The 14,644-nt window shown below is 46.7% G+C and overlaps 1 protein-coding gene and 3 pseudogenes across 1 annotated transcript; 1 reads left to right on the top strand and 3 right to left on the bottom strand.

Moving 5' to 3' along the window:
- Window positions 1-4,736: 4,736 nt before the first annotated feature.
- On the bottom strand, window positions 4,737-4,822 carry LOC132236189 (U4 spliceosomal RNA; annotated as a pseudogene).
- Window positions 4,823-6,564: 1,742 nt separating this feature from the next.
- Window positions 6,565-7,112, bottom strand: LOC132235946 (large ribosomal subunit protein uL11-like; annotated as a pseudogene).
- A 289-nt stretch (window positions 7,113-7,401) lies between these two features.
- LOC132236170 (ubiquitin-ribosomal protein eS31 fusion protein-like) lies at window positions 7,402-7,965 on the bottom strand (annotated as a pseudogene).
- A 3,112-nt stretch (window positions 7,966-11,077) lies between these two features.
- On the top strand, window positions 11,078-14,144 carry FBLL1 (fibrillarin like 1). The gene is made up of 2 exons (XM_059699136.1): window positions 11,078-11,096; window positions 12,333-14,144. Exon 2 carries the CDS (start codon window positions 12,859-12,861, stop codon window positions 14,011-14,013), a length of 1,155 nt encoding a protein of 384 aa, XP_059555119.1. The 5' UTR covers window positions 11,078-11,096; window positions 12,333-12,858; the 3' UTR covers window positions 14,014-14,144.
- The last annotated feature ends 500 nt before the right edge of the window (window positions 14,145-14,644 follow it).

Raw genomic sequence — 14,644 nt, forward strand, 5'->3', positions numbered from 1 at the left:
GGTGGAGGGCATGGAATCACAGGTTTTGTGTACCACCGTGAGTGTTAATTGGCGTGACAGGGATGTTTTCATTAAATTTAATCAGATAAGGAATCCGTTATTGAGCCCCACTATAGGCTCCATGAACTTTTCAAACCTTCATTATTTATCCCTTATTCCATTGTTCTATCATAGATACTTTTGCCTATTTAACAAGTGACAAAAGTGAGGTTGCACAGAAATAAGGATATTGCCCTGGATAGCGCGGGAACAAAATTGAGATTCATATCCATGTATATCTAACTCCCAAATTTAAGCTCTTTCCTTTTAGTATAAGATGGCACCAGCAATATACTAGGCCTGGGTTCAGAGGAAGGAGCAAGAAAATATAGCAGACGGGAAAATTTCCTGAAGGTCCAGATTAACTCAGCATCTCATTGGTCATAAGCTGGTCCTAGTTGCAAGGGAAGCTGGAAAAACAGTTTCATGAATATCTAAACCAGCGGTTCTCAACCTGTGGGTCGCGACCCCTTCGGGGGTCAAGCAACCATTTCACAGGGGTCGCTTAAGACCATCGGAAAACACATATAATTACATATTGTTTTTGTGATGAATCACTATGCTTTAATGATGTTCAACTTGTAACAATGAAATTGGGGGTCACCCCAACATGAGGAACTGTATTAAAAAGTCGTGGCATTAGGAAGGTTGAGAACCACTGCCTTTGGGGGTCGAACGACCCTTTCACAGGGGTCGCCTAAATACATCCTGCATATCAGATATTTACATTACGATTCATAACAGTAGCAAAATTACAGTTATGAAGTAGCAACGAAAATAGTTTTATGGTTGGGGTCACCACAACATGAGGAACTGTAATAAAGGGTCGCGGCATTAGGAAGGTTGAGAACCGCTGCTCTAAACGACAGGATTGCCATGATTTACTTAGATCAGTCAAGATTCATTTTCTGAGCTTGGTATATTATTCCACTCCATGAAACTGTAGTTCTGCTAGCAAGACAGCAGGTGGAGAAGTATGTTCTGGTTGTTAATCCTCACCTGAAGATATATTTTCCATTGCTTTTCAGAGAGAGTAGAAGGGAGGGAAGGAAGGGGGAGAGAGAAACATCATTATGAGAGAGATTAATCAGCTGGTTGTGTCCTGCACTTGCCCCAGCCAGGGGCAGGGAGCAAACCTGCAACCCAGGTATGTGCCCTTGACCAGGAATTGAACCTGCGACCCTTCAGTGCATGGGCTGACGCTCTAATCACTGCCCTGGGCACACCAGCAAGGGCAAGAAGGTAGAGATTTTTTATGATAGTGAGGGGTCAGCAGAAGTTAGGCTAATAGTGATGCCTGAGACATTAGTTAACGTAATATTCCAATACAACACTGAACTGAGAATTTAAGTAAAGAAACTAACACAATTCCTTGAGAAACAAGTGCTTAATAAAAATGAATGGTATTACTCATGCTGTTTCCAAGGGTCTCCAACTTTAAAGAAACCTTCGAGTTGATCTTAATAAGTTATAACTATAATGGTATGTAATAAAATTCAGGTTATAAAAATTTTATTGAGGTTAATGAAAGTACATGAGTCAGTTGAAAAAATTTTTAAATATATTTTTATTGATTTCAGAAAAGAAGGGAGAGGGAGACAGAGAAAAACATCAATCATGAGAGAACCATTGATTGGCTGCCTCTTGCACACCCCCTATTGGGGACTCAGCCCACATCCTGGGCATGTGCCCTTGACCGGAATCAAACCCAGGACCCCTCAATCCACAGGCCAATGCTCTGTCCACTGAGCCAAACCCACAGGGCTCAGTTGAAATTTTTTAAAATTTGCTTTATTTTGTGTTTGGCATGCTTTGCATTTCCATATCGGCCAACAGTTTCATGACATAGGAGAGCCCGTTTGTGGGGATTTTTAGATAATCAATTTATAGAAATTTGCTGTTTATAGGACTTGTAGTGTGGACAAGCCAGCTAGCCTCGATCTCAAGTTTCTTACTCTGATTTTTGGCATTTTCATTATGATGTGTCTGGGTATGGGCCTGTTTGGGGTTCTCTGTAACTCCTGTACTTGTGTGACTTTCTTTTACCAGGTTAGGGAAGTTTTCTGCCATTATTTCTTCAAACACATTCTCTATCCCTTTCTCCCTTTCTGCCTCTTCTGGCAGACATGTTGTCCCACAGCTCTTTTAAGATCTCCTGTTTTTTAATTAATTTTTTTCTTTTTGGTTCGCTGATTGAGTGATTTTTTCAACCCTGTCTTCTAATTCACTGATTCGGTACTCAGCTTCCTTTAATCTGCTGTGTATGCCTTCCAATGTGTTCTTTATTTGTGCTATGACTATTCTTTTTTCATAGTTACATCTTTTCTCATGCTGTTGAGCATCTTACCATCATTATTCTGAAGTCTGTTTCAGATAAAAAATATTTAATTCTTTATTGTTTAAAATATTACGTATTGTCTCCTTTTTCCCCCATTGACCTCTCCCTGGCAACTCCCACCCCCTAGAACATGCCCTCATCCCCCCAGTGTTTGTGTCCATTTGGTTATGCTTATATGCATGCATACAAGTCCTTTGGTTGATCTCTTACGCCTCCCTCCTCCCATCCTCCCCTGCCTTCCCTCTGAGGTTTGATGGTCTGTTCGATGCTTCTTTGTCTCTGGATCTATTTTTGTTCGTCAGTTTATATTGTTCATTATATTCCACAAATGAGTGAGATCATGTGATATTTATCTTTCTCCAGCTGGCTTATTTCACTTAGCATAATGCTTTCCAGGTCCATCCATGCTGTTGCCAATTTTTTTAAAAATATATATTTTATTGATTTTTTCACAGATAGGAAGGGAGTGGGATAGAGAGTTAGAAACATCGATGAGAGAGAAGCATTGATCAGCTGCCTCCTGCACACCCCCTACTGGGGATGTTGCCCGCAACCAAGGTACATGCCCTTGACCGGAATCGAACCTGGGACCTTTCAGTCTGCAGGCCAACGCTCTATCTACTGAGCCAAACCGGTTAGGGCAACTGTTGCCAATTTTAAGAGTTCTTTCTTTTTTACAGCAGCGTAGTAAGTATTCCATTGTGTAGATGTACCCTAGTTTTTTAATCCACTCATCTGCTGATGGGCACTTAGGCTATTTCCAAATGTTAGCTATTGTAAATTGTGCTGCTATGAACATAGGGGTACATATATCCTTTCTGATTGGTGTTTCTGATTTGGGGGGGATATATTCCTAGAAGTGTGACTACTGGGTCTAATGGGAGTTCCAGTTTTAATTTTTTGAAGAAACTCCATAGTGTTTTCTACAGTGGCTGCACCAGTCTGCATTCCCACCAGCAGTGCACAAGGGTTCCTTTTTCTCCACATCCTTGCCAGCACTTGTCATTTGTTGATTTGTTGATGTTAGCCATTCAGGTGTCAGATGGTACCTCATTGTTGTTTTGATTTGCATCTCTTGGATGATTAGTGACTTTGAGCATGTTTTCATATGTCTCTTGGCCTTCTGTATGCTTTCTTTTTTTAGGATATATTTTTATTGATTTCAGAGAGGAAGGAAGAGGGAGAGAAAGATAGAAACATCAAGGATGAGAGAGAATCATCCATCGGCTGCCTCCTACACACCCCCTACTGGGGATCGAGCCCGCAACCTGGCATGTGCCCTTGACCAGGAATCGAACCCAGGACCCTTTAGTCTGCAGGCCGAGCCAAACCAGCTGGGGCTATATGTCCACTTTCGAAAAGTGTCTATTTAGGTCCTTTGTCCATTTTTTGATTAGATTGTTTATCTTCCTTTTGTTAAGATGTATGAGTTCCCTATAAATTTTGGAAATTAGACCCTTATCGGATATAACATTGGCAAATATGTTCTCCAATGCAGTGGGCTTTCTTGTTGTTTTGTTGATGGTATCTTTTGCTATGCAGAAGCTTATTTTGTTGTAGTCCCATTTGTTTATTTTTCTCCTTAGTTTCCATTGTTCTAGGAGCTGTATCAGTAAAGATATTGCTATGATATACTATGTCTGCTATTTTGCTGCCTTTGGATTCTTCTAAGATTTTTTATGGTTTCCTGTCTCACTGTTTTAAGTCCTTTATCCATTTTGAGTTTATTCTTGTGTACGGTGTAAGTTGGTGGTCTAGTTTCATTTTTTGCATGTATCTGTCCAACTTTCACAACACCATTTATTGAAGAGACTGTCTTGACTCCATTGTATGCTCTTGCCTCCTTTGTCAAATATTAACTGAGCATAATGGCTTTGGTCGATTACTGGGTTCTCTGTTCTATTGGTCTATATGTCTGTTCTTGTGCCAGTTCCAGGCAGTTTTGAGAACAGTGACTTTGTAATAAAGCTTGATGTCTAGTATTGTGATCCCTCCAACTTCGTTTCCTCATTTCTCAGTAGTGTGGTGGCTATTCGGGGTCTTCTTTAATTCCAAATAAATTTTTGGAGAGTTTATTCTAGGTCTGTGAAATACGCCATTGGTATTTTAATGGGGATTGCATTGAATCTATAGATTGTTTTGGGTAGTATGGACATTTTTTTTTTTTGAGGGGGTTAGTATGGACATTTTAATGTTGATGCTACCAATCATGAGCATGGTATTTTCTTCCATTTGTTTATATCTTCCTCTATGTCTTTTTTCAATGTCCTGTAGTTTTCCGAGTTTGGGTCTTTTACCTACTTAGTTAAATTTATTCCTAGGTATCTTAATTTTTTTGTTGCAGTGGTATATGGGATTTGTTTGTTTGTTTGTTTTGTTTTCAGTTAGCAATAATCACACCTCAGATATACATCATTGGCTACAATACTGCCACTGTGCAAAGTATGGGATTTTTTTTTTTAGTTTCTCTTTATGTAAGTTCATAATTGGTATATAAAAAAACCATAGATTTCTGGGTGTTAATTTTGTATCCTGCTACATTTACGAATTCATTTATTAAGTCTAGTAGTTTTTTGATGAAGTTTTTAGGGTTTTCTATGTATAATATCATGTCACCTACGAATAATGACAGTTTTACTTCTTTTCCAGTTTGGATGCCTTTTATTTCTTCTTTTCTGATATGGCTAGCACTTCTAGTACTGTGTCGAACAGGAGTGATGAATGTGAGCATCCCTGTCTTGTTCCTGTTCTCAGGGGAAATGGTTTTTGTGTTTGCCCGTGGAGTATGAAGTTGGCTGTAGGTTTGTCTCAGATTAAATTTCTTATCTCTGTTTCATTTATCTCTTCTGGAGAATTCTCTTGCTCTTTCATTTGTGGGTTCTTTGTTTCCTCATTTTGGTTCCCTGTTTGGGTTTGTGACTATGTATTAAGTAGATCCTCTACGCCTCCCAATCTCTGTTGCCTGACAGTGTCGAATGCTATTTCTGACTAAAAGACTCAAAGCTTCCAGAGACTGCCTCTGGCTGCAGACTGATAGAATTCCTCTTAATGTGCACTCCGGCAGTCATCCGCAGATGTGGCAAGAGACTTCTTCAACAGGGTAGGCCAGGGTAACTTTCTGCCTGGAGGCTCATTGTTACTCAGTCTGGTAAGGAGCAAGGTGTTTTCCAATAGGGTGGGTCAGTTGTCTTCCCTTCAGGTGGTGCCACCTCCATAGCAATTGTCTGCATGAGAAAGACTGCCTCTGCAGGTGAGGGAATGGCTCAGCACAGGAAACCGGGGAGTCTGCCTTCTGAGCTCTCACCCCAGAGCCCTTGATCCTGGCTTCTGCTCACCCTGCTTCAATTCAGTCCACACTGCTGTTCCTCTGTCAGAGCACAAGATGGACGGCTCCACAGGGAATTTTATGCGTTGACTTTCCAGCCGTCTCTCCCTGGCAGACAGACATTATGTGGGTACCTTTCCCAGTTCTGGTGCGCTCTGCTGGGGGCCCAGCTTGGGATTAGGCCCCAGAGTCCTCAGTGGCAACTGCCCACAGCTGAGATATCTCTCTGGAACTTCAGCTCCTCTCTGTGGGGGCCCGGGCAGCCCTTTCACGCCTCCGTCCCTCCTACCAGCCTCCATGTGGTCTCCATTTTTGGTCCTCAGTTATCAAGGTTCTTTCCAGGGAGTCTGCCGTTGATTATTCAGTAAGTTTTTCTGTATTTTAGTTGTAATTCCAGTTTGGACGTGAGAGGGTGTCTGCAGCATCCACTTACTCCACCGCCATTTTTAATTTGTCAGTTTCTTATTCCGTAAAAAGATAAACTGATGATTTCTAAGGTTTCTCTTAGAAAGAAGACCTTTGGAACAGTAGCTCATTACTATAGATTTAAGTGTGTCTCCCCAAAATTCATGTTGAAGCCCTGACTTTCAGTGTCTGTTTGTGGAGTAAGGAAAGTAATAAGGTTAAATGAGGTCACAGGATGTGGCATTAATAGGATAAGTCTCCTTATTTTATTATTTTTTAATTTATTTTTTGCTTTTTAAAGAAACCTTTATTGTTGAAGGTATTACAGATGTCCCCCTTTCCCCGCTCCCCCATCTCCCCCCTCCACCTGGTTCCTGCCCCATCCCAGGCCTTCACCACCCTGTCTGTCCATATGTAATGCATATGTTCATATAAATTTTTTTTTTTTGGTTGTCAAATGATCTTTAATTGAAACATTTTTCCTCTGTAGTTCTTAACTAGTCAGACATTCCAATGCACCACTGTTGGTATTACCTATGATGTCATGAGGGTGGCGGCCGTCAACATTGCACCCCACAGACTGGGCAGTCCCCAGGATCTCTTTAATGGTTCCAGAGAGTTCTCTAGCTAAAGATCAGTGCCGCATCTGTCGGGCAATGCTGACAATCATCAAAAGTGATCTTTCCACTGTGCTTCATGTTTTTTTGCTTCTTTCTGTCTCTTGGCGGTTCTTTGAGGGCTTTGATGATCAGGGCAGAGGCAGAAGGCACTACTTCAATTTGGGCCTGTCTGTTCTGAATGGTCAGTTTCACTGTAATCCTCAGACCCTTCCAGTCACTGGTTGCTTCAGCAGTGTCATCACCAACCTTTTTTGGAGACAGGCCCAGGGGGGCCGATCATGGGGGCCAGGGCAGACGTGGCACCCACTTCCCCACTGGTGCACCTCAGGTATACGACTTTGATTTCGTTGGGGTTGAACTACAGCGGCATGGTGGAGGCAGCTGGTGTCTGATGAACCCGGATTCGGGACGACCGAAGAAAGTTGCACCTGAGCCTCTTCCGAGCCGAAAGTGATATAAATTCTTTAATCTCTTCCCAGCACCCCCTTCCCCCCTCTACCTCCCTCCTTCCCTCTGAGATTCTTCAGTCTGCTCCAGGTTTCCATGCCTCTGGTTCTATTTAATTGATCAGTTTATTTTGTTCATTAGATTCCTGGTTCATTTATTTTGATTTTTAGATTCAGTTATTGATAGAGATGCATGTATTGCCATTTTATTATTCATATTTTGATCTTCTATTTCTTTATTTTATGTTTTTTAGTTTGTGTCTTTTGTTGACCCAAATACAATGACTTGTCTTCTGGTTGGTTGAAGCAATAGGTTGGACAACATTTGCCACAATAATGTCTGTCAGAGTGGCTGGCCATAAAAACTTCAGCACCACATTCATCTGAAGGGCACTCCCGGCGAGGGCGACTGATTTTTCCATTCTCATCCACTTCGTAGTATTTCAGGACAGCCAGCTTAACCTTCTTTCTCTTATGCTTATTCTTCTTGGGAGTGGTGTAAGACTACTTCTTCCTTTTCTTAGCACCACCCGAAGTCTCAACACAAGATGGACAGTGGACTCCGTTTGAATGTTGTAGTCAAAGCACATCCTTCTGCCAGCAAAGATCAGTTTTCGCTGATCAGGAGGAATTCCTTCCTTATCCTAGATCTTGGCCTTTACATTTTCTATCGTATCCGAGGACTCAACCTTGAGAGTGATGGTTTTCCTCATGAGAGTTTTTACCAAAATCTGCATCTTGGCAGTGACTCCACCACAGATGGTAGATCAGAAAGGAAGCTCTTCTACTTAAGCCTCTTTAGCATTTCATGTAACACTGGTTTGGTGATGATAAACTAACTCCTTCAGCTTTTTCTTGTCTGTGAAGCTCCATCTGACCTTCAGTTGTAAATGATAGCTTTGCTGGATAGAGTAATCTTGGTTGTAGGTACTTGCTTTTCATCACTTTTAATATTTCTCGCCACTCCCTTCTGGCCTGCATAGTTTCTGTTGAGAAATTAGCTGACATTTGTATAGGTGCTACCTTGTAGGTAATTAACTGCTTTTCTTTTTTTTCTTTGAGAGTGTAAGGAAGGGAGAGAGATACAGAGAGAGAAACATCAATATGAGAGAGACATGCCTCCTGCACAGGCACTGACCAGAGCTGGGGATCAAACCTGCATCCAAGGTACATGCCCTTGATCAGAATTGAACCCAGGACCCTTCAGTCCATGGATGAATGCTCTGGTCACTGAGCCACACTGGCTAGGGCATACCTGCTTTTGTCTTGCTACTTTTAAGATTCACTGTCTTAACCTCTGGCATTTTAATTATGACGTGTCTTGGTGTGGGCCTCTTTGGATTCATCCTCTTTGGATTCATCTTGTTTGGGACTCTATGCTTCCTGGACTTGTATGTCTATTTCTTTTACCAGATAAGGGAAGTTTCTGTCATTTTTTCAAATAGGTTTTCAATTTCTTGCTCCCCTTCTTCTCCCTCCAGCATTCCCTTGATGTGAATGTTGGCACATTTGAAGTTGTCCTAGAGGCTCCTTACACTATCTTCATATTTTTGGATTATTTTTTTCTCTTCTGCTTGGGTGTTTTTTGTTTCCTCATATTCCAAATTGCTTACTTTATTCTTGGCATTCTCTACTCTACTGTTGATTCCCTGTAAATTACTCTATTTCAGTTATTGTATGCTTCATTTCTGAAAGCTACTTTTTTATGTTGTTGATGTTCTCACTAATTTCCTTGGAATTCTCACTAAGTTCCTGGAAGTTCTCATTAATTCCTTGAGGATCCTTTTAACCATTGTTTTGAACTCTGTATTGGTAGTTTTCTTGCTTCCATTTCATTTAGTTCTTTTTCTGGAGATTTCTCCTGTTCTTTCGCTTGTGCTGTGTTTGTCTCTGCATTTTGGCTGCTTCCCTGTGCTTGCTTCTATTCACTAGGCAGAGCTGCTATGTCTTAGCAGCCTGGACTTAGTAGAGTGGCCTTGTTAGCAGGTGTCCTGTAGGCTCAGCCTCCCCAGTCACCTGAGCTGGGCACTTCAGGTGCGCCCCCGTGTGAGCTGTGTGCACTTTCCTATTGCATTGAGCCTTGATTTATGTTGGCGATACTGTGAGGGATTGACCCTCAGGTCCATCGGTTGGGAAAATTAGCTTCGGCTGCAGCTGAGGAGCTGCATTGCAGGAGCCAACCCTACGGGGCGGGACTCGCTTCTGTGGGCTTTGGTGCTCACTGAGTTCTCCCTTGAGTGTGTCACTCGTGTAGGTGGTAAGGTTTTAATCCGGCATGGTAAAGGTTGATCACCAGGTACCCTGGCTCTGGCTTCTCAGAAGTTTCAAAGTCAGCCTCTAACTGCCCTGCCTGGGGCCACCCAGCATGAGCTCCAAAGCAATCTGCAGATGGCTGCTACTTGTGTGGAGTTTGGAGGTGCCCAGGAGAGGCCACACTGAACCAGGGCAGGTTGCCTCTGCCAGGCCTAGGTTCACTTATTGAGAGGTACAGGGCATGCTGATGCCAGCTGATACTTATTTGAGAGATGTTAAGAAAGTCCAAAGCATGAGGCAAGGGAGGCCAGTTGTATGGAAAAGTCACTGGAAATGGCTTGAATGAGCCTATAAGTAGGGAGGGGCTGGGTCTCAGGGAATCGCCAGGAAGGGGGGAAAGTTGTGAGCCAGGTTAATGGAGATTCAGATATGGGGTGTCCTGTCAACTCTGGCCTGGAGGCCTCAGCAAAGGAACACTGGCCTCTGCCAGCACTTCTCTCTGGAAGAAAGCTGCTCCTCCAGCTCTTGACCTGAATCCAGACAAGTTAGTTCCTTCCCAAATGTCTAAATATCTGAGCACCCTGTGGCCCAGTCAAGTTGACACATAAAATTAACCATTACAGGCTCTGATGTGGGAGAATCCAATTCACAGCATCAATCACAGCTCATCATTTTGGAGAACACTCCTCAATTTGCGAGCAGGTACCTCTAAGTAGTGTTTTAGGTGAACCATCCACCTTCGGAACCATCTATTGCGCTCTCAGACCCCTTGTCCACGTTCCAGCAAATAGACTTGTGGTGCCCATTAAGGAAGCACTCTGGCCCGCAGGGAAACTGGTACTGCTGCTGTCCATGAATTTGGGACAAGAATCCTGGCCCAGATGGAATGTGTGCACCTTCAGTACCCACTGCCTGACATTTCCCCTGGCCTTCAAGTACGTTTTATCTCGCTGTGGAGTAGGCAATTAATACCTCTGATAGGGCGGTCAGCCAGTTGCTTACATCACCTTCCCCGGCTCTTGGGTTGGCTTCCTCGCTAGGAAGCCGGCTCTAGTCACCAAAGTAGCCCCAATTGGTGTCGCTGTCCGTGGTGCTGACCAAACCCGAAAACTTCTGCATTGGCGTGTTCACTGTCCTTGGTGCCAGTGGTTCTTTTTTTGTGTGTACTCAAGAAGATACTGCAGACTGAAAGAACGGATATTTGAATATGGACCAGAATTCAAGGATAAATATGAGATTCTTGGCTTCTGCTGAGGCACATTATAGGATTTAGGGCTCTGACCCACTCACTCTGAAGAATCAACAGTTTCTTGCTGCCCCATGCTCCCAGAACAGGTTCTGGCATTCCGCACAGTTCATGGAGCAGAGCTAAGAGAGCAACCAGGGCTGGAGCCACTACACCTTAGCAATCCATGGTTGGAAGTTCACTTTCTGACTTCCTATATCTAGCCTGTCAGAAAGTCCTGTGGATTCTATCTTCTAAATATCCATTGCTTTTTCTTTTTTTTTCTTTTTTTCAGAGAGAGAGGAAGAGAGGGAGGTAGAAGAGAGGGAGAAACATTGACGTGAGAGAGAGACAACACTTTGAACCAGGTACATGCCCTTGACCAGGAATCAAACCTGTGACCCTTTGGTGCCCAGGCCAACACTCTAACCATTGAGCCACACTAGTGAGGACAATTCTATCTTCTAAACATCTCTTGTATTAGTCTACTCATCTCAGCTCCTCCACCCCTTCCATGACAACAGTGTTCATCACTACCCTTGCTCCACTAGTCCTAACTACCATCACTGGTCATTGCTGGGGTTGTCCCTTTAGGATAAAATTTTAGCAGTTAACTAAGTCAAAGTTTAGGTTCATTGTTTGTTTTGTTCAAGTATGTGTACCAATTTGGACTCCCACCAACCTTGTATAAGAGTGCCAGAACCGCCTTAGCCGGTTTGGCTCAGTGGATAGAACATTGGCCTGCAGAGTGAAGGGTCCCAGGTTCGATTCTGGCCAAGAGCACATGCCTGGGTTGCAGGCTTGATCCCCAGTAGTGGGCATGAAGGAGGCCAGCTGATCAATGATTCTCGCTCATCATTGATGTGTCTATCTCTATAACTCTCCCTCTCTAAAATCAATAAAAATATATTTTTAAAAGAGTGCCAGAACCATTCTCAAGTGGTTAAAGTTCTACACCAATTCACTGATTTAAAACAAAACAAAATGGCACTTTTGTTATGTATATGTAAACTATACCTCAATAAAAAGATTGACCAAAAGAGCTTGGCTAGTGTTGCCCAGGGGTTGAGCATCGACCCATGAACCAGGAGGTCACAGCTGGATTCCTGGTCAGGGCACATACATGCATTGGGGCTGGATCCCCAGTGGGGGGCGTGCAGGAGGCAGCTGATGGATGATTATCTCTCATCGATTTTTTAAAATCCTCTCCCAAGGATATTTTTCCATTGATTTTTAGAGAGAGTGAAAGGGAGGGGGAGAGACAGAAACATCAATTTGAGAGAAAGACATAATTGGCTGCCTCCTGCATGCATCCTGACTGGAACGGGGAGTTGAACCGGGAACCCTCCAGTCCGAGGGCCGACACTAGCCATTGAGCAACCAGCCAGGGCTCATTATTAATGCTGCTATATATCTCTCTAAAATCAATAAAACATTTTTTTAAAAAAAGATTGACCAAAAGAAATGCATTTAGCCCGCCGGGGTGGCCCAGTGGTTGCGCATTCACCTGTGAATCAGGTCACCGCTGGATTCCGGGTTGCGGGGTCGATCTGGACTTGATCCCCATTAGGGGGCGTTCAGGAGGCAGCTGATCAATGATTCTCTCTCATCATTGATGTTTCTATATCTCCCTCTTCCTCTCCCTTCCTCTCTGAAATCAATAAAAATAATTTTTTAAAAGCAACCCTTCGAGGCAGGTTTTGCTTTACAGATGGGATGATGAGAGGCAGCGCAAGAAACTTGCTCAAGTTCAAACAAGAACCGCAGAGAGGGTCAGTGAGCTTCCCGAGACCACACAGCACGCGAGCGGCCCAGCCAGGACGAAGCCCATGCTTCTCTCCCCCGGTCCTGCCCAGACGCCCGCTTCTGCAGCCCAGGAGAGGTGGGAGGGGTCCCTGAGGAAGCAGATGGGTGGGGGAGGGGAGAGAGCAGGCGGCAGGCCACGTCTGCAGCCAGGGGGGCTTCCGGGGGCTCCCGCATCGCCCCTGCGGCGGATGCGATGACGCCAGTGCCTGCGTCAAGGGCGCGGGTGGAGCGGCACTGCGGCACTGCGGCACTGCGGTGCGCTCCACTGCCGCGCTCGGCGTCCGTGCCGCGGGAGCTGGGCGAGCGGTGCCGCCGGCCGCCGCCGCCAACCTTTGTTCCTGCGCCAGGACCGCCGCCCGGAGCCACCGGCCGCAGCTGACCACCGGTGCCCGGGGTGCGCCATGAAGTCCTCTTGGCGCGGGGGCGGCTCGGGTGGCCGCTGGGGTGGCGGCTGGGGCGGAGGACGAGGCAGGGGAGGCTACGGCGGTGATGGAGGTGGCCAGGGCGGCAAGGGCAGCTACGGCTCGCGGGGCCGTACCTTCAGCCGGGGCCGCGGGCGCGGTGGCGGCGGCGGTGGAGGCGGCGGCGACAGGAGCAGCTGGGACCGCAGCGGTGGCTGGGACCGTGGCGGCGGCGGCAGCAGCAGCGGTGGCGGCGGCGGCGGCTGGGATCGCAGCGGCGGCTGGGACCGCGGTGGCAGTGGCGGCGGCGGCGGCGGCGGCTATGGTGGCGGCGGCGGTGGCTACGGCGGCGGCGGCGGCGGCGGCGGCTACGGTGGCGGGCGGCGCGGCGGCAAGAACAAGAACCGCCGCAAGAAGGGGATGAGGGTCGTGACGGTGGAGCCGCACCGGCACGAGGGCGTCTTCATCTACCGCGGCATGGAGGACGCGCTGGTCACGCTGAATATGGTGCCCGGCCAGTCGGTGTACGGCGAGCGGCGGGTCACGGTGAACGAGGGCGGCGCGAAGGTGGAGTACCGCACCTGGAATCCCTTCCGCTCCAAGCTGGCCGCGGCCATCCTGGGCGGGGTCGACCAGATCCACATCAAGCCCAAGTGCAAGGTGCTGTACCTGGGCGCCGCCTCGGGCACCACGGTCTCCCACGTCTCCGACATCATCGGCCCCGACGGCTTGGTCTACGCGGTCGAGTTCTCGCACCGCGCCGGCCGCGACCTGGTCAACGTCGCCAAGAGCCGCACCAACATCATCCCGGTCCTGGAAGATGCCCGGCACCCGCTCAAGTACCGCATGCTCGTGGGGATGGTGGATGTGATCTTCGCAGACGTGGCTCAGCCCGACCAGTCCCGCATCCTGGCTCTGAACGCCCACACCTTCCTGCGCAACGGGGGCCACTTTCTCATCTCCATCAAGGCCAACTGCATCGACTCCACCGCGTCGGCCGAGGCGGTGTTCGCTTCGGAGGTGAGGAAGCTGCAGCAGGAGAATTTGAAGCCCCAGGAGCAGCTGACCCTGGAGCCCTATGAGCGAGACCACGCCGTGGTGGTCGGCGTCTACCGGCCCATCCGGTCCAGTTCCAAGAGCCGCAGCAGCAAGTAGAGCCCCGCCGGGACTGCCCCTGAGAGATCTCCCCCAGACCTTGCCGCCTTCAGTGTTACCATGTCTGTGTTTTCTTTGTGTGCTGTTTTGCTCTCCTTCGCTTAACTATTAAATGGCATAAAGAAACGGTATCCACTTGTATCCGTGAGCCGGACTGGGTTTTGCTGCAGAAACAATCCCTACAATAGCTGGGGATGGGGCCCATCGCTCCAATCAATCAGGGCAGTGACTCCCCAGGGGCTCACACAGGCTTCCTCAACCCCTGGGGGGAGGCGGGAGGGTCAGGAAGAGCTGGACAATTGCTAATGAGCTTGTAAAGTTGCCCTTGGAACTGAGGGGCACTTCCTATACTTTGGCCAAGTCACTAGTCCCTCCAGGAAGGGGCGTTGGATATTGATAAACAGTCCTATAGCCTCACACACCCAGTCTTTCTCCCACCTCCCTCTTCTACCCTTTTCTTAGATTTCAAAACAGCAAAACAAGGTGGGGGGAAGGGGCGAGGGGAGGGAGAAGAGGGGAGGAAGTGGACCCACCTCCCAGAATCCCACTGTGAGGCATCACATACCCAAAGTGGCATCGCCAAGTGTTGAGAAACAACTGGAAAAATGACTCCCAGGAAGACCCTGTCTCT

The sequence above is a fragment of the Myotis daubentonii genome, chromosome 5 (genome assembly GCF_963259705.1).
Source record: "Myotis daubentonii chromosome 5, mMyoDau2.1, whole genome shotgun sequence".
Classification (NCBI taxonomy): Eukaryota; Metazoa; Chordata; class Mammalia; order Chiroptera; family Vespertilionidae; genus Myotis; species Myotis daubentonii.

Bases quoted from the DNA above. Each gene is read 5' to 3' on its own strand.
- FBLL1 (XM_059699136.1), top strand. From the start codon at position 12,859: ATGAAGTCCTCTTGGCGCGGGGGCGGCTCGGGTGGCCGCTGGGGTGGC.